The sequence below is a fragment of the Musa acuminata genome, chromosome BXJ3-11, assembly GCF_036884655.1.
Source record: "Musa acuminata AAA Group cultivar baxijiao chromosome BXJ3-11, Cavendish_Baxijiao_AAA, whole genome shotgun sequence".
NCBI classification, from domain to species: domain Eukaryota; kingdom Viridiplantae; phylum Streptophyta; class Magnoliopsida; order Zingiberales; family Musaceae; genus Musa; species Musa acuminata.
The window spans coordinates 60,001-82,151 of NC_088359.1; the positions used below are offsets into that span (position 1 = coordinate 60,001).

At 42.3% G+C, this 22,151-nt stretch overlaps 3 protein-coding genes and 1 long non-coding RNA gene across 4 annotated transcripts in view; 2 read left to right on the plus strand and 2 right to left on the minus strand.

Moving 5' to 3' along the window:
• LOC135652539 (uncharacterized) overlaps nucleotides 1–1,371 on the plus strand; it is a 2,984-nt gene extending 1,613 nt beyond the window's left edge. Inside the window, exons 5-9 of the mRNA XM_065173535.1 lie at nucleotides 202–270; nucleotides 363–465; nucleotides 554–625; nucleotides 778–866; nucleotides 947–1,371. Of these exons, the coding sequence (XP_065029607.1) occupies nucleotides 202–270; nucleotides 363–465; nucleotides 554–625; nucleotides 778–866; nucleotides 947–1,096 (483 nt within the window). The 3' untranslated portion in view covers nucleotides 1,097–1,371. The remainder of the gene's footprint in view (nucleotides 1–201; nucleotides 271–362; nucleotides 466–553; nucleotides 626–777; nucleotides 867–946) is intronic.
• A 403-nt stretch (nucleotides 1,372–1,774) lies between these two features.
• On the minus strand, nucleotides 1,775–9,499 carry LOC103970028 (acetylornithine deacetylase). The gene is made up of 10 exons (XM_009383655.3): nucleotides 8,884–9,499; nucleotides 8,536–8,780; nucleotides 8,336–8,444; nucleotides 7,648–7,786; nucleotides 7,448–7,505; nucleotides 3,223–3,240; nucleotides 2,985–3,107; nucleotides 2,565–2,721; nucleotides 2,459–2,492; nucleotides 1,775–2,024 (listed from the first exon to the last, which is right to left on the minus strand). Exons 1-10 carry the CDS (start codon nucleotides 9,223–9,225, stop codon nucleotides 1,912–1,914), a joined length of 1,338 nt encoding a protein of 445 aa, XP_009381930.1. The 5' UTR covers nucleotides 9,226–9,499; the 3' UTR covers nucleotides 1,775–1,911.
• LOC103970027 (pentatricopeptide repeat-containing protein At5g46580, chloroplastic) lies at nucleotides 9,452–11,803 on the plus strand. Its single transcript, XM_009383653.3, has one exon. The coding sequence runs from the start codon at nucleotides 9,547–9,549 to the stop codon at nucleotides 11,683–11,685; it is 2,139 nt and encodes a 712-aa protein (XP_009381928.2). The 5' UTR covers nucleotides 9,452–9,546; the 3' UTR covers nucleotides 11,686–11,803.
• An 844-nt stretch (nucleotides 11,804–12,647) lies between these two features.
• LOC135652540 (uncharacterized) lies at nucleotides 12,648–21,649 on the minus strand. The gene is made up of 2 exons (XR_010502147.1): nucleotides 21,315–21,649; nucleotides 12,648–13,067 (listed from the first exon to the last, which is right to left on the minus strand). It is a non-coding gene; the product is annotated as an uncharacterized LOC135652540 (long non-coding RNA).
• Nucleotides 21,650–22,151: the final 502 nt, after the last annotated feature.

Genomic DNA, 22,151 nt, shown 5'->3' on the forward strand with positions numbered 1-22,151 from the left:
CTGATATTAAGATGATAATTGCTGTGCATCATGTGTTACCATAAAAGCATATCCATTTACTCTGCAATAAGCATTTATGTTATTGGACTAGAGCTATTTTGCCACACTGAACTGGAAAGCATGCGGGTGTGGTGTCTGTTCCTGCACGTGCACATCATTTTCAAGAAACCTGTGCTCCATCTAATCCTGTGAGCTTTACAGGGAGCACTGGCTGATATGTTCTTAAGGGGCACCGAACTCATGAAAGATGCACGTGGAATTGCATCTCTGGTACGTATCCAGTTGACTTGAGCATACACTTGTATCATTATGCACCGGGAAATGCTGATTAATAACGTTTTGGTCTCTCTGAGTGTTGTTAGACTGGTGTGCTGCCTCTATTTGTGCCATTTGCTCAAGCATTTGCTGCGGTTATCACGGCCGCTCTCACGGGCTCACTGTATTATGTTGCAACTGCGCCAAAAGGTATGTTACCTTTCACCGATCCTTTCTTCTTAGAACACTATCATATGTACCAAAAATTCTTGTACTACATTTTACGTGCGTTTTGCAGATCCTACGTATGTAGTTGCACCAGTATTAAATTCTGGCACTGGTCGTGAAGACCTCAGGAAGCTCTTTGCAGGTTAGTGGTTCAGAGATCTGAAGGTTCTGCTTACACTAGCTACTTGCGAAACAATGTTGAGTTGAAGGATGAATAGAATGGAAAAAAGAGAAGGAATTATTCTATCAGTAGCATTGGTAAATTTGATCATATTATTATTGCATATTATGCAGCTTGGTTTGAGAGAAGGCAGATGAAGAAGATATATTCTCCACTTTTAGAAGGATTGTTGGCTCTCTACCTTGGATTTGAATGGATTCAGGTAGAAAAGCTCCCCCACTTTGGTTCTCTTCATCTTTCTCTCATAACATTTGTGAACTGAGTGATGTGATGAATCTACAGACGGATAATATTCTCGCACCTATGATCACGCATGGGATATATTCTGCTGTTGTACTGGGGCATGGACTCTGCAAAATTCATGATCACAGGCGTAAGCTTCGTCAAAGGATCCAGCAAGTACGGGTGGAAACGAAGAACAACAATTTGTAGACCAAAGAGAAATATTTTTGACATGGCAAGAAAGGATGAACCCGAAGCTTTTTGCTCCTACCAGCAAGGGACATTCGTATGCTGGAACTCTAACTGAAGGAGTAGAAAACGTTGAAGTAATGAAGCGGGATGTAGTAATCTATCTGCAACTCTTGCTATAATCACTACAGTAAATAAAAAGTAGTCAACTAGGAAATGTACGATCTAGGGATATTTGTGTCTGTATGTATATACTGTGTCAACATCAAAAATGCAGGCGCTAGTTTGGCTGGAGACGTAGCGGTTCGATTTGCATTAATGGATCAATTAAGTGCAAATTGATGGACTTCACAGAGATCGGTCAGCCCAAAAACTTGCAACACAAGTCCCCGTCGACATGCATTCCAAATGTTATCTTCACATACCAACTGCAGCTGCAGCAGCAGCAGCACGCATCGAAGCATATTGGTAGAAGGATAAAGAAGAAACCTTCTTGATGCTTACCAAGCCATTCATTCTAGATTTAGCATCTGATTTCATCTGGGGGGGGGAGGGGGCGAATGAAATTATCAGGTGATAATACATTCTATTTGATTGACAAGTATGTTTGGCATCTGCTACCTCGTATGTTCATCCTGAACATAGCGAACGAAGGCTGAGCATAACTCAAAGAAAGGAACATTGATTATTCCACAAGCATAGGCAAGAAGGTTAATTATCCTATAAGCAGATAATAACATAATTCAAGCAGCATTCTATCTGATTAATATCGTGCCAAAATGAGTCAATTATCCAACTGATAAACCTTGAATACATTGGGAAGATGGGTCTGTTGGTCAATTACTATCTGCTTCCAACTGGGAAATGATGCTCACAAACACCTGAAAACCCTGGCACATGTCCGAAAATAGGCAGTACTCATTCCTGGCATGGTATGTAGCCATTATCCCTGAAAGAACATGGTTGCAGAAAATTATTAGCAATAAACCATCAACTAGGGGTGTTAGTCTAAAGACCCGAAGAAGTCAGTAAGATCCTTGGGATAATACTGTATTCTGGGGAATTATAAAAAAAATACATGTACAAATAATGTTCCTCTTTTACAGCAATATGTTGACAGAAGTTTCAATTCTAACAGAAGCAAAAAAAGCTAAGCAGTGAACTGAAAATGTCGCAAACAAAAAAAACCAAGTTTTGTCACTTGTTATTTCGTCTAAATACTTTATCATAACTAATTCACTATAAAGAACGAAAAATAGGAGTGAGTAGTACAATGATATATCTGAATAATTTCCATAAGATAGATAGCTTAATCAGGTTCTACTAAAAAATGAAACCAAAATTCAAAATATTCTTTTTAAGTTTTAACAAAACACACATTACCATATCCAGAAGTCTGAACATCAAAACCTTCATCCTGGCAACAAGAAAACAATGTCATTTTGTAATCAGAACTAGTGAAGGGTATAAAGGAAAAAAGAATCCAAACCTGCAATTCTCGAATCAAGGGCAGACTTCCAGTTATCGAGTAAGGCTTCACGTGACCAAGTACTTCCTCTGTTGCTTTGCACAAAACACGGAATCCACGAGAATCAAGATTACAAGCAACTCCGGAGGTCATAGCCTCGTCAAAAGTGATTGTAAGCCTAGAAAGCACCGAAAGATATGCACTCCAGTAAGCAATCTTCTAAATGTACAAACCCAAGTTGAAACAGAGAACTAGAAAGACCACATGCTAAGCTTTCAGGGTATAATAAATCTCAGCCTGATGCACACTAGATCGAGCATGCACCAAAGATCCAGGCATATTAATTTGTAGCAAAGGGAAAACAATTATCATTCATATTAATGATACAAACTATAATTTCCTTTGGAAGAAATATATTGCTTCATAGAAGTAAATCTTCACCTTCCCCTCAAATTTTCATCTGGAAGAACATATTTTGAAACAGGTCCACGCGTGCCCAACTTCTCTATGTTGGCATTTATATCGTCTACATATTCCTCTAACTTCTTGACGACATCTGTAACACTGCATAAAAAAAAGAATATCTTCCATTTCCTAAACTTCTTTTTACAAATGATGAATTATATTCAAGGGATAAAAGATGTAGTAAAAGGATTAATGTAAAGAGAGATGAACTCACCTGTAGAAAGGAGTTAATCTGCAATAAAAGGGAACAACGTGTCAAATGCCATGTTTTAACAACCAAATATTCCAGATGAAGAATGTCAAAATTATCAGGTGGAGCATAAAATAGCAATCACTGAAAAGAGTGTCACAACAACAGTACTTTCTGTACTCGTATATATTTTAAACTGTTGATGCATTGGCACCATCGTGATGCCATCATGGTGACCATGAAGAGCAAAAATAGACACTGTGGGAACCATGTGTGCATCTTTTCTGTCTTATAATGGATAATTTTTATGTGCATGTAGGGCTCATATCACAATCAACAACCAGGAGAAGCCTATTCCATTGTCTCTCCAAAGTGAAATCCAACTTGGATATTCACCTTTCAGTCACATGAAGTGGAAAAAGCCTGCTAAGCTATACATTGTAGCAAAAGTTTGCCTTTCATTCCATTCCAGCCCTCATATCTGACCTCAAAGTTTTCATCCAAATAGCATTTTCAACTACATAAGATAATCCTTTAGTCCATGTATGGTAATTCTAAATGAATAGTTTTGTTGCATTGACAAGATGAACAGATGTGTGGCACCTTCTCTTCTTAACAGAGTTGACTAGACCACAGGAAGGAAAAAGATGAATCTCCAAGGTACAAGACATGCAAGACAAGCACCATCAAAATGGCACCACAATAGCTTTCTGCATGGTACTTTTTGGTACTCAAGGTTTGGAAGTAATGTTAAACGAAGGCATCGACTAAAACAGAATGTGCTCTGAAGCCCATGAAAAGGATTTATATATAGACATGGAGGGGGTTGTTGGTAATCTAGCCAACAGGCAAAACCTTGGAAACCACAATATAGACAAGGTTTGAGGGACTACCGCTGTTCACATGACTGGAGTCAGTCGTTAAGTCCATAAGAGCCCAACCTGGGCAAGGTCTCTTAATTTCTGATGCAAGGCTGCACAGGCCTCTCTGAGCTGAGAAAACTCTTGGTCGTGGTCCTGGTTCTGCTCTCTGAGAATAACATGGATGTCATAGAAGGCCAGGACACCATGTGTCATACCTTCTGGACCGTCTAACGGCATGTAGAAACTACCATGCTTGACTAATTAAAGAATTATTTTTTGCTTCCTTCATATACTATTTTAAATCTAAAGAACACATGCCAGTTATTTCTTCATGCAGACTCCTTTGAGAACTATGAAGTTTCAAGCATTGCTTATTGGTTGTATGAGCACCAATAAACAAGCAGGCTAATTTGTCTGACAATTAGTTGGCCTTCATGAATTCACCTCAAGCTTCTTCTTTGCAAAATTTTAAGGTAATTAGGTGTTATACCCAGTTTTCTACCTAGGGTTTATTTTGGAGATTTCTTAACTAAATCAAGGTTAAAATTAATTAAGGGCATTTTGATAATTTACCTTAGATATGGTATCCCTTCTAATTAGGTTAGGAATATATCTTGATTAAAAGTGGAGGTCGAGATTTAAAGAAAGTCTTAACTAGATTATGAGTGCAAATCAAATAAAGTTAATTAGATTATGACTCAATTAAATCAGGGTTATGGTTCCTTGGAGAGAGAGGATTTCTTTTTGCTACCCTTGGAAAACTTCGAAATGGTACTTGGAATTGAATGGTTATCAACCTTGAGTGATGTTTCTTGGAATTTTTCTAAACTAATCATGAAATTTTTTATTAATGGAAAGCAGATGATCCTAAAGGGAAGACGTGGAAGTAAGGTCACAATTGCCACTAGCCATCGAATGGTGAGGGTTCTTCAGAAGACTGCAATGATTTCTACACCGAAAGGTCGGCTCATTGCTTACACTATCACGAAGTGGAGACCCTACTTACTTGATAAACGAGTTGTGATGCGCCGCAGATATCCTGTGACTGAAGTGCTGAAAGAGAAGCTCCAAGAGTTTGATGCCGCTCAATTTTGAGGACAAGGTTGATTTGAAGGGAGAGGAACTATTAGGATCCCTTTTATTTTTCAAGCTTTAAATCATGTTTTATTAAGTTTTTCTACTCCAGTAGGAGTCGGATAGGGACTTATTTGAGATTTATTTATTTTATTAAGAGTCCAAGTCCTGATGGACTCAGGGGTGGAACTCTATAAATATGGATGTATATGTTTCTTTTCATCATCTATGAAATATTATTCTAGCCTTTGTCAAATCCTAAGAGGTCGATCCCCTCGAAGTGATTAAGAAGGTCGATCCCCTCGAAGTGATCATTCCCTTTCTTTCCTCTTCTTCTTTGATAAAACCCTAGGGGTCTTATCAATTTAGTGGAAAAAACCTTGCTTAAATCCTGAGATACCCACTCTGGCACCTAAGCAATTCAGAAGTTTATAAAAATCAAATATTCCTAATATTTGGAGTCATGGCACAAAATATTTGGAATCATGACTCCATAATATTGATAATTTTTTTCTAGATTAAGATACGAAATCACTTTATCTTTAACATATCTTACATATAGAGTTCAAAACCTTTCTACTCCCTCTATATAAGTTGTTAATCAAATATAATTAAAAATAGATAAAATAAATATTATCATTTATTGCTTTTAGATCTTCTCCTAAGGCAATCCAAGTGCTTTATATTTGATGAATATACCCCAAACACTTCCTACCCTTATCTTTTTAACCTTATCACCTGCTGAAACACAAGTTTGTAACCGGAGCCATATCTAGACACACTCAAGGCTACCTACTTAAGACTACCTACAATGTTTTTACTTAGAATCAAACAACATTGACACAAGCACGAATGGACAGACCCCAAAACAACCACAAAGTTAATATTTCTTAAATCAAACTTATACTGTACAGGAGAAATCTAGAGAACTAGATGTCCTCCATACAAGCTTACAAGATTTGAAATTTTAAAAGATGTGTCCCTTCAAGTCCTTGAGATGTCATCTCTCAACACCTTATAGTTAATGATAAAGAAAGAAGATAGATTTATTACTTTGAAAGAAGGGATATTGAACAAGATAGATTTAAACAATTTTAAATCTAAATGGAAGACCTTGTACAAGCATACCACTTTACTAGTAGGTTTGAGTTTTGAACAGTGATTTAAAAAGCACTAGGCGCTCGCCCGAGCGAAGCGAGACGCTAAAATATAAAAATATAAAATATAATTAATATATTTATTTAAATAAAAAATATGTTATTAAATTAAGAAAATCGAGTACAAAATCACAATGTCATATTAATAAAAAGTCTCAAAAATCAAAACAATAAAATTTTACATCAAATCTATTGAGTTGCTCTGTACACTTGCCTTTTATTCTGAAACCTAACAATAATTTTAAATAAATAAAAATTAATAGTATTAAAATCAAAATAATATATTATTAATCTAATAAATAAAAATACTATTATTAGTATAAAGTTAGCAGTATACTGTTAATATACTATTAACAATATAGTGAGAAGAGTGTGAGAAGACCGAGGCTGCTGAGGCAACGACGGTAGTAGCGGGAGCGAGAGCGGGAGCGGTGAGCGATAGCGGGAGTGGGAGCAGGAGCTACGAGCGGCAGCGGGAGTGGGAGTGGGAGCGGGAGCTGCGAGCGGCGAGCGACGACAACAGAGATGAGCGACGATTGTGGCAGCGGCGAGTAGCGACAGTGGTAGCGGCAGCAGAGAGCAGCGACAGCGGAGAAGAAATCTCGACGGCAAAATCGCGAGTGTTAGGGTTGGGGAAGTCGGGAAAATCGTGAGAGGGAGCCTATCAGTGATTTAGTTGGTTCGATTGAACCAACTAAAGCACTGGAGACCGAACCAGACGTAAAACACTGGTTCGGTCGCCTGGTTTAACCCGGGCGCTCGCCCGAAGCGCTCGGCGCCTGGGCTCAGGCGAGCGCCTAGGCGGTGCCTCGTTGAAGTGAGGCGCTTGGACATGAAGCGAGGCGCACGGGCCTCGCCTCGTCTCGCCCGAGCGCCTAGGCGAGCGCCCGAGCGCCTATTGAAATCACTGGTTTTGAAAGGGATTTAGAAACGATTAGCTGATATGGCAAAAGCAATACATCAACAAATAACTGTGATAGGATAAAAGCATAACCCAAAATCAGAAACCAGTACTATCTTATATCATTGAAAGACCAAAATATAAACAACAGGACAAGTTGACTCTTAGGTGTTTCTAGAGAAGGTATAGTCTACACATCTAGTCATAAAAGGCACATGAAACCCTTCACATTTCAGTATGAAAAAAGAACATGCCTCACATCTCCTGATATTGTACATTCAGCTGGAATCTGATTGATGCCACCTCCAGGATCTGCAATGCACCATATATAAGAAGCATACAACGAATCATGTAAAAATTGCTTGTGTCCTGTCAGCATTAGGAACTTACAACTCCCACTAATTTACTATGGCTTTGATGAGGAAGTTAATACAAGTTAGGGTTCTGGACTTACAACTCCATTGGGTTGGTTTCATTGTTGAAGGTGTGGCAAATCCATAAACCTCTTCTTTGGGATGTGCAGGGAAGTCCATGTAAAATCTCAGCTGAATCTCTTTAAAGGCTTCCATGGCCAACTCCAATGGATTGATTGCCTGCAGTATTCATTTAGAAGAATAAGTCGGCTTTCATAGAATATCAGTTGAACATTTACCACTCATGGAATCTATTTAAATACATCTCCTCATTGATATCTATAGATTTGTAAAATGGGAAAAATCTCAGAGATAACTTTCTAAAAATGGTTGTTAAAATTGGGTTTATTAGTGTCCAAGTATTCTACACTTATAGAAATCTGATCTCATTATGTATCTCTCTTTTTCCAACAGAGTACTGGAGATAGTTATTTATAACTACTCTTAATGTGCAAATTTTAGAGTTATTAATTTGGTGAACATGAATAATATATTCCTCGGTAGAACCTTCCTCAAATAGGCAATGGCTCAAATTAAATGTCATAGTGTTCCCTTCTTGATCAACAGTCTCCATAAAAATAAGGAGTTACTTGTCTTTTTGTGATTTCTCAGAAATCTTCCAGCCAAAACAAAGATATTACCTAGACAAAGGAGCATTTTATGTTATAAAAAGACTGCAACAAGACTATCATTAGTCCTGATTTGGATATTTTATGTAGCTGACAGTACCTTGTGCGGGAGACCACTGTGGAAAAGTTTCCCAGTAGCCCGCAGCCTCCATGCTATCATTCCCCCAGTACCAATACAGGGTTGCTTATCTGCCGTATCGATCCAGAACCTACAGGGTAAACCAACACATTGAACCGGGAAAAAGAACCAAAGGAAAGACAACAATAACAACCCAAATGACGGAAACAACCACAACTTACAAAGGTCCGGCCTTTAGCTTATCAAGCAACCCATCTTTGACCAGGGCATCCACACCGACCCCCAACACTGACGAGTTTTCCTCGTTTGCAATGAACACGGCCACCACAGTGTTCTTAAGTTCAGGCTTCGTCTCCCCAAGCCTTCGCATCAGCTGCGTCACCAGCGCCACGTGCCCAAGGCAGTCGGTAGTCCCCCGGCCCCGAAGCTTATCCCCATCCACGCTCAGTGAAAAGGGATCGAACTCCTACGGAAGGAAGGGGAAAAAGAATCAAATACTTTAGATTAGAATTAGGATTTCGAACAAGAAAAAGGAAGCATTGGGATCAGCGAGAAAAGAAGGCGCGGACCCAGTCGGTGGGATCGGCAGTGACGACGTCCATGTGGCAGCCAACGAAGGAGATGATGCGGGCAGGGTCGGAGCCAGGGTACTCGACGATGACGTTGCCGCGGCCCTCAGCGTAGGCGATGTGGGAGACGACGAGGGGGCCGCCGCCGGTGGAGGTGCTGAGGGGGAGGAGGGAGTCGAGGACGTGGCGGGCGACGCGGTCCTCCTTGGGGATCAAATCCGGGGGATTGTTCTGGACGTGGCGGGCCTCGCCGATGATCTTAGAGAGGAGGGTGACGTAGGAGCCGCGATCGAGCTCGCCCAGCACCTCCTTCAGAGCAAACGTTGAGGAAGAAGACGCCATGGCAAGGTATTGGATTCCACGGAGGAAACGCGAGAAAGATTTAAAGCATCAGGCGAGTGCGAGAGAGATTCTGAACGCGAACTTGTGATCTACGCAAGAGTCAAAAGGTGACCTAAAACCCGAATCCGACAGGAAATCTCAGTGTCCAAACATCGCTTTGGATGCCTTCGTTGTCGGATTCGGATCACATATCATGTTGGATATTAGATATTTCCAACGACGATAAGCGACAGATGGTGTCCTGTGCGAGGATAGATCAGAAGAAGACCTCCTCCCTTCATCGCTGCTGCTACTGCTACCTCTCCTCCGCTGCGGGCGGCGATGGTACTACTCTGTGCTTCCACATCTCCCACTATCTCCATTCCCCACCCTCTTCTCTCCCCACTTAAACCCCCCGCCACCTTCCTCTGCCACTCCTCTAAAACCTCGGCTGTGACTGCAAGCAGCCCAACTGCCGACCAGACCCCATCCTCCTCCTCCCTCTCCGACCAACTCCTCCCTCTCTCCCTCACCCTCCTCACCTCCCAACCCACATCACCCTCAGCCACCGTTGCCCCTCTTCCTCGGCTTCCTGCAAAGCCCACCTGGACCAATCCATCCAAGCCCCGGCCCACCGTCCTCGCCCTCCGCCGCCAACCCCGCCCACCCTTCTCGCACAACCCCTCCCTCCGCCCCCTAACCGCACTCTCCCGCACCCTCCGTCTCTCCCCCGACCTCCCCTCTGCCCTCTCCGCTGCCTTCCCCCCTGGCCATTCCCCCTCCCGCGACGACGCCCTCCTCCTCCTCAACTCCCTTCGCTCCTGGCAGAAGTCTCTCCAGTTCCTCGACTTCCTCAGGTCCCTCCCCGACTTCCCCCTCGACACCATTTTCTACAACGTCGTCCTCAAATCCCTCCGCGCTGGCCACCAGTGGCACCACGTCGAGCGCCTCGCCGGTGAGATGATCGACGCCTCCGTCCCGCTTGATAATATCACCTACTCCACCATCATCACCGCCGCCAAGCGCTGCCGCCGCTTCGACGGCGCCCTTCGTTGGTTCGAGCGCATGTACCGCACCGGCCTCATGCCTGACGAGGTCACCTACTCCGCCGTCCTCGATGTCTACGCTCGGCTGGGCCACCGGGAGGAGGTCGTTACCCTCTACGAGCGCGCCTGCGCCAGTGGATGGCGCCCCGATGCCGTCGCCTTCTCGGTGCTCGGCAAGATGTTCGGGGAGGCGGGCGACTACGATGGGATCCGCTACGTGCTCAAGGAGATGAAGGACCTGGGCGTGAAACCGAACGCCGTGGTCTACAACACCCTGATCCAGGCGACTGGCAAGGCCGGGAAGCCCGGCCTGGCTAGGAGCCTGTTCGAGGAGATGGTCGCGGCAGGGCTGTCGCCGAACGAGAAGACGCTCACCTCCCTGATCAAGATCTACGGCAAGGCAAGGTGGAGCAGGGACGCGTTGGAGTTGTGGGAGCGGATGAAGAGCAACAGATGGCCCATGGACTTCATCCTCTACAATACGTTGCTTAGCATGTGCGCAGATCTTGGATTGGAGGAGGAGGCGGAGAAGCTGTTCGAGGATATGCGGCGGCCGGATCGGTACGCTCGACCGGACAGTTGGAGCTACACGGCGATGATCAATATATACGGGAGCGGTGGAAAGCCCGACAGAGCCGTGAAGATGTTCGAAGAAATGCTGGAGAAGGGGGTGGAGCTAAACGTGATGAGCTGCACTTGCTTGATCCAATGCCTGGGGAAAGCCAGAAGGATCGGGGACGCCGTGAGGGTGTTCGAGACGGCAACGGAGAGGGGCATACGACCCGATGATCGGCTGTGCGGGTGCTTGCTCTCGGTCGCAGCTGTGTGTGAAGAAGGGGGGGAGACCGACATGGTGCTGGGTTGCCTGAAGAAGGCGAACAACAGGCTGGTTGGGCTGCTGAAGATGCTCCGCGATGAACAAGTTGGCTTTGGCGAGATCAAGGACGAGTTCCGAGGGATAATGAATGAGGCTGCCGTCGAAGTGCGCAGACCATTCTGCAACTGCTTGATAGATATATGCAGGAATCAGGGGCATCCTACCCGGAGGGCCAACGAGCTTCTGCATCTGGGAAACCTTTATGGGTTGTATCCTGGTTTGCATGCAAGGAAGTCGGAGGAGTGGTCACTAGACCTTCGATCGTTGTCGGTGGGCGCAGCTAAAACTGCTTTCGAAGAGTGGATGAAGAGTTTATGGGATTCGGTGGTGGAGGAGGAGGAGGAGGAAGTATTGCCTTTTTCCTTCTCCGTCTATACTGGCTCAGGAACTCACAAGTTCTCTCAGGGATTGGCCAGCTCTTTTACCTCGCATTTGAACGAAGTGGCTGCACCCTTCCGGCAGGTTGAGGACAAGTGTGGTAGTTTTGTTGCTTCCAAAGAGGATCTGGTCTCATGGTTACGGGCCACATTTTCACCTGCTGCAGTTGTCAATGCATAGGGAGAAGTTTTTGTCACGAATATATTAATTTCTTCTGATGTTCACGAATATATTATTGTTATGTGTTAAATTTCTTCTGTATTTCAAAGTTTTTGTCAATGCTGATGAAGTTCCCATATGCAAGAAGAAGAACATGTTTGAAATGCAAATGCTGTATGTTTAATCAATCTGGGGCACAAGGTCAAGATTCATAATAGAATTAATTACCACTGTGGCAGTTCAAACGCAATTTCCTCTGTTCCTGATGTCTTTTCATTTCATCATTTAAATCTAAAACTAGTTTTTCTAGCCAAAATATGAGACTAGAAAAAATGATTGTAAGAAACATGAAGAAATATCACATTAGCTACTTATCTTTGTATGATCAAAGGGTGTCGAGACCAAGTTGAGGATGTTAATTTTCACCAGTTCAGCAGCCTCCAGTCCATTCATCCTTCTCACACTTTCACATCACAGTGGCATGATTCTAATGTGGCTAAGCTCATACACATGCAAACATAAGAAATTGACCAACCTCAAAAAAATCGAAGATTTTCCTGAAAGAACTAGGAGAGTGTTAGTAGCGTACGTAGTCAATCATCACCATTATTGTTCTTGGCAGTCAAGGCATCAGATTAAAAGGAATACTCAGCTCACAAATTGCTAATGTAGCAAGAAAAACACATTGTGCTGTCATATTGTCTCACGATTTCAGATCCAACGGACAAAAACATATATAATTTGGTCAAATAATGGTTTCAAAACATATTGTGCTGTCAATCAATAATGCTTTGTGATTCAGCAGCCAAAAGAGAGATGTACTAAGTGTTGATTGATGAACTGCACAAATATTCCAGAGTAGCAAAGAAGACGAACCTTATGCAAGAAAAACGAGGATTAAATCCTGGTCTTGCGATCAGATTAACTTGCAAGTGATGAGCTACGAGGACAGTATAACAGTGTTTCCAAAAGGAGTCACTTCATAGCTGGCATATCCAAGTTTCTTCTTAAATTACTTTGAACATCATGGCAGATCTTGACAACAAGTTTATCCTATTGATAGTGGCAAGTAAACAAGCAGCATAGATTACAAGACACAGAAATTCAGATGCCCTTAGGTCATTGCGACTTCCCATTTAACTGCCACAATTTTCTAAAGATGGTGGTCGTTGAACATCAGGAGACTGTGTATAGGAGATAGAGATCAGCTTAGATCTGTATTTCTCAGCATCTTCATTTTCCTTTTCACGGGCCATGATAACAATGGTTGAGTTCATAGGTGACGGATTTGATGTGAGGTTCATTCTTGGAACGGATTGGGAGATTGCTATCAGTAATTCTACAGTCTGTTCTTTTGTAGCCTCTGTCTTGGGTGTCACAGAGTCCATGGAGAGCCAATCGATCTGAAAAAAGAACAAAGTATTTCACCAGAGAAATTATATTTTAGAAAATTTGTTCAAAATACATTGTTACTAACCATCGCATGCAAGTAAAGCCAATTTTTCTTGGCTTCGTCAAACATCTGTCATATCTAACCCAGTTCCTGATAACCTGTGAACTACTATCAAGTACTTTTTATAAAAGCAAAATTATTTGTCAATTGATATATGAAGAATATGTAACTTCTATATCCTCGATAACCATAGCAAAAGGATTTAGTCAGTTCAAAGCCATGAAAGATAAGAAATTTTATTTCCACAACCTGAAGAACCTCGTAGAAGATAAATGTCGATTTCACATCCTGAACAATCCTATAACTAATATAACTTAACAAATTGTAAGACGAAATTAATACATCATCAGTAATGTTAGAGAGCATGCCGTCTCTATTACAAAGCTTATGTGTCACGATTTTGTAAACTACACAGTGCTGCAGTTTTAAGATTTGTAATTAGGCATGCAAGGCCAATGGCAACTTTAGCCGTTCATTTAGGAAAATAGTCAAATGGGTGCCTACCATCCTCACCATACCTAGAGTCTCCAACTAAATGAACTTGTTAAGTAAAATTTTGGTTGTAAAAGTTGGATGATGATTCGAAGCCAACTGGGGTCCTCCACCTTTATCCCATGATTTACTAACCAATTTATCTTCATTCACTTCCAAGATATCCCGCGACTTACAAAACTATGTTGGGGATATTCTTGACGAGGCCCCTTCGAATCTTAAGTCAGTAATGGATTTAGAGGATTCAACTAGCCTTATCAATCGAAAAAAGTCCATCTCAAAATGCACCTGAAGAGCCCTTTAACAGTGACCTTCGAGTGTCATTAACTATGTAGTACACGTTCGTTATAAAGAAGGTGGTACACTTCTTTCAAACTTAAATGCGATCGTGGTACGTCGAACCCAAAACGTGGTAACGTCCGGCCTGCTCAGCCATGTGCTTAGGTGTTGACCATATGGATATGAGGCATTGACCATGTGACACCGATCCCTAGCATCAAGGTGCCAACTGCATGGTGCCAAAGGTTTCGACTACTCAACGCCGAGGTGTTAACCACTTGGCATAAGGGTGTCCGATGCCTTATCATAAACTTAGCTAGACTTGCGTAAGTTGTGAAGTACCCTTGCAATATCAATCTGCAAAGATCAGCCTAAGAGCAACCTCATACAGGTCCAGAAGGACATGTAAAAGAAAGTTGATTAAATTTAGAAAACAAGCGATAGATAAGTCCCTATGTCTCGCAAAAAAGGATAGCTTGCAAGCAATTTAGCAAACACTTGGTGTGCAAAAAGAGAAAAGAAATGAAATAAAAACAAGGATTTTAGAAAGCAAAAGAACAATCACAAGTCCACAAACGACCGCTCACTCAAGTGTCGGGATAAAAGGCAAGTTCTCGTACACTTTATATGCAAATTTGTTTATCTAAACATAACCCAACATTACCATGGCATCAAGGGGCCAAGACAGCTGATGTTTTGCATCACACCATAACCTACAAAAAACATGTCATGGCACACAAAAACTGAATCATTTTTGAGTAATTTTGCCTAATTTGACGAGTGATCGTTGTGCAGCTTCACAAACTGCTTCTGTTAAACGAAACCAAGCAAAAAATACACAGAAATAAAGCAAAACACGTTGTCAAACAATTGTACAAGCAAATATAAGCGATAAATAGTCCGTTAACGAAGGTGTTAATGGCATGCGACGACCATCCGTGACATTCTCTCCCGCTTAATATATAGATGCCCTCTTCGACGATTGTTGGTAAGCTTTAATGATTGCTTTTTCACGATATAGGACGTCTTCGAGCTCCCAATTGGCTTCTCATTTTGCGAAGCTTTTGTCACTTCGCTAAGTACTCGATCTGCTCTGCTCCATTAGGTAGCTTTGTCCTACGATCTAGTAGAATGGCTTCAACTTGCTTTTCAAAAGAGGCTTAGATGGGGGTAGCCGAGTTGAAACATCTCTAGAAGCATATTGCGGATCTGCGTAATAGGCTTTCAAGTTCCTCATGTAGAATACATTGTGAATTTTGAGTCATGCCGAAAGCTGCAACTTGTAGGTGATATTGCCTACCTTGTTGATGATTAGGAATGACCCTTCATATTTGTGCATCAATCCCTTGTGCAATTTCTGCCTGAAGAATATGAGTGATGCTAGTTGGAGCTTCACCAGCACCAAGTCTCCAATCTTGAACTATCGTAGCTACCTTCATAAATCTGCTCACCTTTTTATCTTTTTGGTTGACTTCTCCAAGTATGTCCACGCAAAATATGTATTTCGATATCATTCCTTTACAAAGTGATATGTTGATGGACTACTCACAATATACCTGATCATCAAAGTGTGAGAAGTTGACGGCTGTTGTTGAATGGACTCTTGTTGGATACAGAGTTTCACTATAAGTTGGTTGTAGGAGGATTAGGCTATGTCCAACAACTTTACACAATCTCGTTGGTTGGCACTCACGTAATGCCGAAGATATTGCTCAAGGAGTGAGTTTATTCTTTCAGTTTGGTCATCCGTCAGGGATAGAGGCTTATGAAGAAGTATAGCTTGGGTCCTAACAACTTAATAACTCGGTCCAAAACAGTCTCAAGAATCGCACATCTTAGTCACTAATTATGTTGTCCGGAACTCCCTAATGCTTCACCACATTCTTCATCATCAACTTGGCTGCCTCCTCTACTAAGCATCATAGGGGTGCAACAATGAGTGTTGCATGCTTTGAAGACCAATCGATCATCACAAGTATCGATCCAAGTCTCCTTATCGCCAACAAGCTTCATACGAAGTCCAAGTAAATGCTCTACTATGGCTTCTCTAGTATGGGCAAAGGCTCTAAAAGACCCACTAGCGTTCGTTGCACCATTGGCATGTGAGGCACGTCCGAATATACTCCACCATATTGGTCCCCATTTTTTACCAATAGAAGGCCCTCTCCATGAGAGCCAGAGTTCTGTGAATACTGGGACGCCCTGTCCAAAGGGACCGTGATACTCTCTTAAGTGTTAACGCCAATATAAATGAGTCCCTCTTCGACTTAAGATCATCATGTCTTGCTTTCTTTAATCAGTTGCATCAAGGTTACTACCCGAGACTCATTATACAATCCATCCCTAATCTTGGAAAGGAAGTTGAATTCTAACTAAATCGCTTGACCTCCGCCTTCCGGTTACACTATATTCACCAACGCCACTTTTCTGCTCAAGGCATTGGCCACGACATTTGCTCTTCAGAGCTTGTACTCCATTGTCATGTCAAACTCAACTAAGAGGTCCTACCATCGTGCGTACTTTAGGGAGATTTTCTTTTGAGTTTGAAAGTAATTCAGTGTAATATTGTCCCTCCTCAGCACAAATCGCATTCTAAGAAAGTAGGTGCTTTAGAACTACAAATGAGACCTTTGCTTCGCAATTCATCTAATTGCTTCCTGAGCTCTACCAACTCAAGGGGACCATACGGTTTGGAGGTCTCAAGTGGCATAACATCCACAGACTCCTTCAAAACGTTCGCCACCACCATAGGTTCTTGAGCGATCTCCTTATCAAGTAAATCTAACTTTATTGCAGCTACGAAAGTTAGTTCTCCCTTGCGCACCCCTTTCTTCTATTGTAACACTAAGAGTTGTTGCAGGTCCTTAGTTCCTCCTCAAGAAACTGGAACCACTTAAGAGTCATTGTCGCCCATCAGGCACAAAGAGTTTAGGAACAACATTGGCACTATGTTGGTCGTATGCATGAACTTCATTCTAAGAATCACTTGGAAGTCATCTAACGACACTATCATTAAGTTAGTGCTTCCGCTCCACGTTCCGATTTTGATAGGGACACCCTTTGCTAACCCAAATATCTATTATTCTCCAAGTTCACAACCTTCATTCGACTTGGGCTCTTCTCTAAATTCAGCCCTAGTTGCCTTACTTCCTTATCGATGATAAAATTGTGGGTAGCATTCATGTCCACCATCGCACAGATTATTCGGCCATTGAGCTTGATGTCTACATACATAAGCTCGTTGCTCCCTATTTTGTGTTGCCTTGTCTTCGCGTGCTCGTCCACTTCACCCCACAACACAAGCAACAAACGCATTGCTCTTATGTGGAGTCCTTGCGACTCTTCATCATGGCTACTAGATTCTAAGCTGCTTAACTAAGGGTGATAGTCTTGTTCTTGTCCAAATGGGGGGATGGATTGATGCTATTAGCACATTGAGCACCTCCTTTTGTGGGGACTCTCTTACCAAGTGCGACCCGCCACACAAGAAGCATTTTTCGGGCTTTAGGGCTTTGCATTTTGAACTTTGCCTCTTTTTTGAACTCATCCTCTTCTGTTCAGTAGTAGTCTTCTTCTCTCGGGCATTCGGGCTTTAGGGCTTTAGGGCTTTGCATTTTGAACTTTGCATGTCCAGCATCAATGTTGAGAACTACTTAATATAGTACCGAATAGAAGTGTTTTGGCAGAGTTGTCTCAGTTTCTGTCGTGCGACGAACTCAGTGTTATTAGGTAGGAACTGAGTTTGCAACTCCCGCTTCCAGTCTTCCCATGTAACCGCTCAGCACCGACCTTATTGGATCTTTTCCCACTATGTTTGCCACAAGAGTTTTGTATCCCCATCAGATACATGGTTGATATCGAAACTCTAGTTTATACATAATCAAGCCTCGTGGCCCAAAAGTATTGTTCCATATCGAATAAAAAGTTCTCAAGTTCCTTCGTATCTCTAGCATCCCCGTGGCAATGCGGCTCTGTTGCCCTCAAGTGTTGTGGTGGAGCAATGTAGGTATTGCCCTCCCACATAAAATGCTCTCATGAGCACCATAATTCTTCCTAATAGATCCACCGCGACAACTTGTAGGTGTTGCATGGACTCTTGTGTGTCTTTCGTTAATCGATCGACTCGGGACTCCACGATATGTCGATCTAAGATTTCGTCTCCTCTTGCGAATTCTTTACCCTAAGGAGCCTTCTTTAGCCTTGGCAAAGTTTCTCTAAGCTCACTTCGAAGACATTGAGGTGGGTTTTCATTATCGCAAGCCTCTCCTTATGATTCTTTTACTTCACAGTTGGCACTCTAAAATGAGCTTCCTCCACTCAGAGAATTGCTAGCTTCTCGCTTGTCGTTTTGGCTATCGCACTCCTCAAGTGACTTTAGTAGCTTGAGAGCGAGTTCGCACTTGCAACCCACCTATGGTTGCTTGGGACAATGGTCCCGCTTAAACCATCTTACTTGATGCATAACGGAGCTACACCATGGAGAGAGTGTGAATCTTCATTAGTTGATCAAATCGCTTGCCCTCTTTAATATCAAATGTCACAGGCTTCGTTGGAACTACCTAAGTCATAAGACACACTTGTAATATCTTTTTACAAAGGGTCAGCCTAAGAGTATAAGTCTCAAAGGACCTGCAAAAGGAAGTTGATTAAATTTAGAAAACGAGAGACAAACGAGTCCTAACGTCTCGCAAAAAAGGGCTGCTTACCTATAATTTAGCAAACACTTGGTGAGCAAAAAGAGAGAAAAAACAGAGGAAGGCAAAACAAGGACTTTAGAAGGTAAAAGAACAGTTGTAAGTCCGCAAATGGCCGCTCAACCGGGAGTCAGAGTGTAAGGCAAGTCCACGTACTTTACATGCAAACTTTTTATCCAAACACTATCCCAAAGCCCCATCTAGTCTTGTGCCACCTGGGTGGCTACAAAGGGCTGAGATGGTTGACGTTTTGCACCACACTACAACCTACATAAAACAAATCATGGTACACGAAAACTAGGCCATTTTGGGACAATTTTGCCCAATATGGCAAGCAATCGTTGTGCAACTTCATAAATTGCTTCTGCTTACAAAAATTCAAACAAACACACACAAAAACAAGGCAAAACATGCTGTCAAACAATTGTACAAACAAACATAGGTGACGAACGGTCCATTTACGAAGGTGTTGTGGGCGCACAGTGATCGTCCGTGATAGCCTGGCATCGAGGTGTCAACCATGTGGCTCTGAAAGTGTTTGCCACTTTGTATCGAGGTTTTCAACCACCTAGCACCAAAGTGTCAGTCATGTGGTGTTGAGGTGTCGGCCTTATAATCATTCCTATATGAGAACTATTTGCAGAATAATTATGTTTTAGTTTGTCAGAACAGGATCAGAAAGAAAACTTAGTGATGGTAAAAGATCAATGTAGTTGATTCAAAATTATTGAAATTACGTGGCTCCTTGATGTTCTGTAGTAAAATATGATAAATAACAAATCTAGAAGAAAACCAATCTTAGTAACTGCTAGTGAGATCCTGAACAAAAGGATGCCATATGAGAGAAAAGTCTGCACTAAGAGGATTTGGAACATATCATATCAACCAGCTTACCTAGTTATCCTCCCACAATTTTATAAAACTAATGATAATGAGTCAGTCATTCCATCAAAATGGATCACGACAAATGGTTACAAAATTAAACTAGCATTAGGCGTAGTGAGGGGCATGAGTACGAAATGATTACTTATGGATACAACTAAGGACACATCATAGTATAAAGTCACAATTGGATTGGATCACATGTGCATCACTACTGTGGAGAAAATTATAACATCCCTAATTTAGTCCCATATCGAAAGTGAAAAAAAGACTTGAGTCCCACATTGTGTTATCATTAACACGGGTTTAAGTATGTTAGACTAGTGGATCAAACTAATCAACTTAATTGATTAGTTATCACATTCGAACGAATATTGATGCACTGTGATAACAATGCATCCTGAGATGTTTTTCTAGTATATGAGGTGATCAAAGAAGACATCAATAATGCAAACAATTTTAGCTAGTTAGAAGTTTACAGTCCATGTTGCTGTCAGCAGAATTTTATTTTTTGCATAATATTTATAATTCTCTGAAAAATCTACCAACAGGTAATTAGAAGACTGGGATTAAACCCCTTTTATAAGTTGACGTCAATGAAAAAAAAAAAAAATCATATCACCAAAGACCAAGACAAATTTTCGTTATTTAACCCCAACAAATGTGAAAGTCGAACCAAAAGTTCTACTGTCATCTATATGATCCACTCTAAAGAAGATGTTTTTCCTAAGGCCTTAATAGGGAGGAAAACTTCTAATGGCTAAGAAGTCACTAATGATCAAGAGTCTTCCTAACTGGCTCTCAAACCCAAATCCAAATCTCAAGCAACGTTCAATTATGATTGATGAAACTAGTGTCTTACTGAAAATTAGATATTAAAGCAAAGTGCCTCTAGACTAGATAATATAATTGGAAGCTGCAAGAAGAATTCATGTGTCTGGCGGGCATTTAACATCTCAATGAGCAAGCAAATTGGTGTTAGATACTGATGCACGCATAGAGCTCTTTCCAGATGCATATGGTCGTGCAGTCTGAAATGGGAAGAGAAGTAAGTCTCGGAAATGAGTTGAGACGTTCAACAAACAAACGCAGGTGTGCAAATATTGAGCTCGACCAAGACTAAAGTATAGTTACAGCTTCGTGATCTCCACTGTTTCAAAAGTCTTGGCTTATCTTATGGTACTACTCTTTCAAATCATGCAAGGGACGCTACACTCCACAACCATCTCCATCTTGAGAATCATGAGCAAATTGTGCAAGTCAAGGCCAAACAATTAAAGACCAAGAACCTGGATAATACCATCGATCTTGAGAATCCTGTTCATATTGTGCAAGTTATGTTGCAACGGCAAACAATTAAAGAATAAGAACCCGTATAAACCCAAGAATCGGAGGGGTTTCCGAAACCCTATTACATGATCCTAATATCGAAGTAGAAAAATCTCTTAGGATCAAACTGATCCTCCCCGGAAGTTGAAATCCTCCACCACTCGTTCAAATCCATCGAGGTACCCTTTGCTGGACCACTACATCCAACAGATACATTGACCAGAAGAAGAAATTGAAAGAAGTTGCAAGAATGAAGATTGGACCGGCTCTATAAAAGAGACAATGAATCATCAAGAACAGATAACAAACCGACGATCACCATCATACAACAAGAAAACTAGAATCTTCGGGCATGGATTTCGGAAGAGATCGCTGCACACATCGAACCTGATCCTTTCCAAGAAGATTTAAACCGACAAAGATAACATATAGGGAAAAAGAGAAGAAAAAGAAACCAAAAGGAGGGGCAAAAAAAAAAGATGGAAGCCGAATAGGGGCGACGATGGATCGAAGGGGCGTACCTCGTCGTCGCTCGGATGAGGGCGGTGATGACGATGCCCTGCTCCCTGCTCCCTGCTCCCTGCGATCGGGGACAGGAAGAAGCTGTTGGTCTAACTGGGGCTGACGACCTGAAATGGTAGTATTACGGGGTCGAGTGGCCATTGTCGGAAGTGGATAAGCATTATAAATTCATGAGCCCCGAGACTTGCCGTAATCGTCTACCCGCTCATTCTGCGACCGACACAACCCGCGGGACCCACATCTACCATCGATCACCAGGAAGGTAGGTCCGGACGTCTTGTTATAATCGGCAAACCGACAGCAGGGATGGTGTCTCGCACCGCGGCCGGAAGCAAGCTTGTGTCGACGGTGGCAGAAAAATGTGTCAACTTGTTAACGTGGCCGTATGTAATTGGGCCCGTTCGCCTTTGGTAAACGTGCAGCTGCAACAAGACACACACACACTGGGAATTGGCTCCCGTTCCTCTACATTTAGCTTTTACCAAGAAGAGACACCATAAAAAAAAGTGAATAATAATCCAATACGACCTTTTAAGATCAGCCTGTTAAAAGTTTATCTTCTAATATCTCCTCTGGTTTGTGTAGGTTTAGTTTATTCGTCCTTGATGAGTTAACGGTGCTCAATAGCTGATGGGAGTCGGTCCTGCGTTTCCATCAGGCTTCCAGACTCCGGTGGCAACGGCGTCAAGATTGGAGAATGAGAAGGAGAAGAACAGAGACGACTGAGCACAGGATCGGAGTATGAGAACACGCGATGGATGGCTTCGCAACATGCGTTGCTCAACCGCAGCTGGTGCGTCAGATGAGAGATGAGGAAACCGACGCTGCAGCCGTGG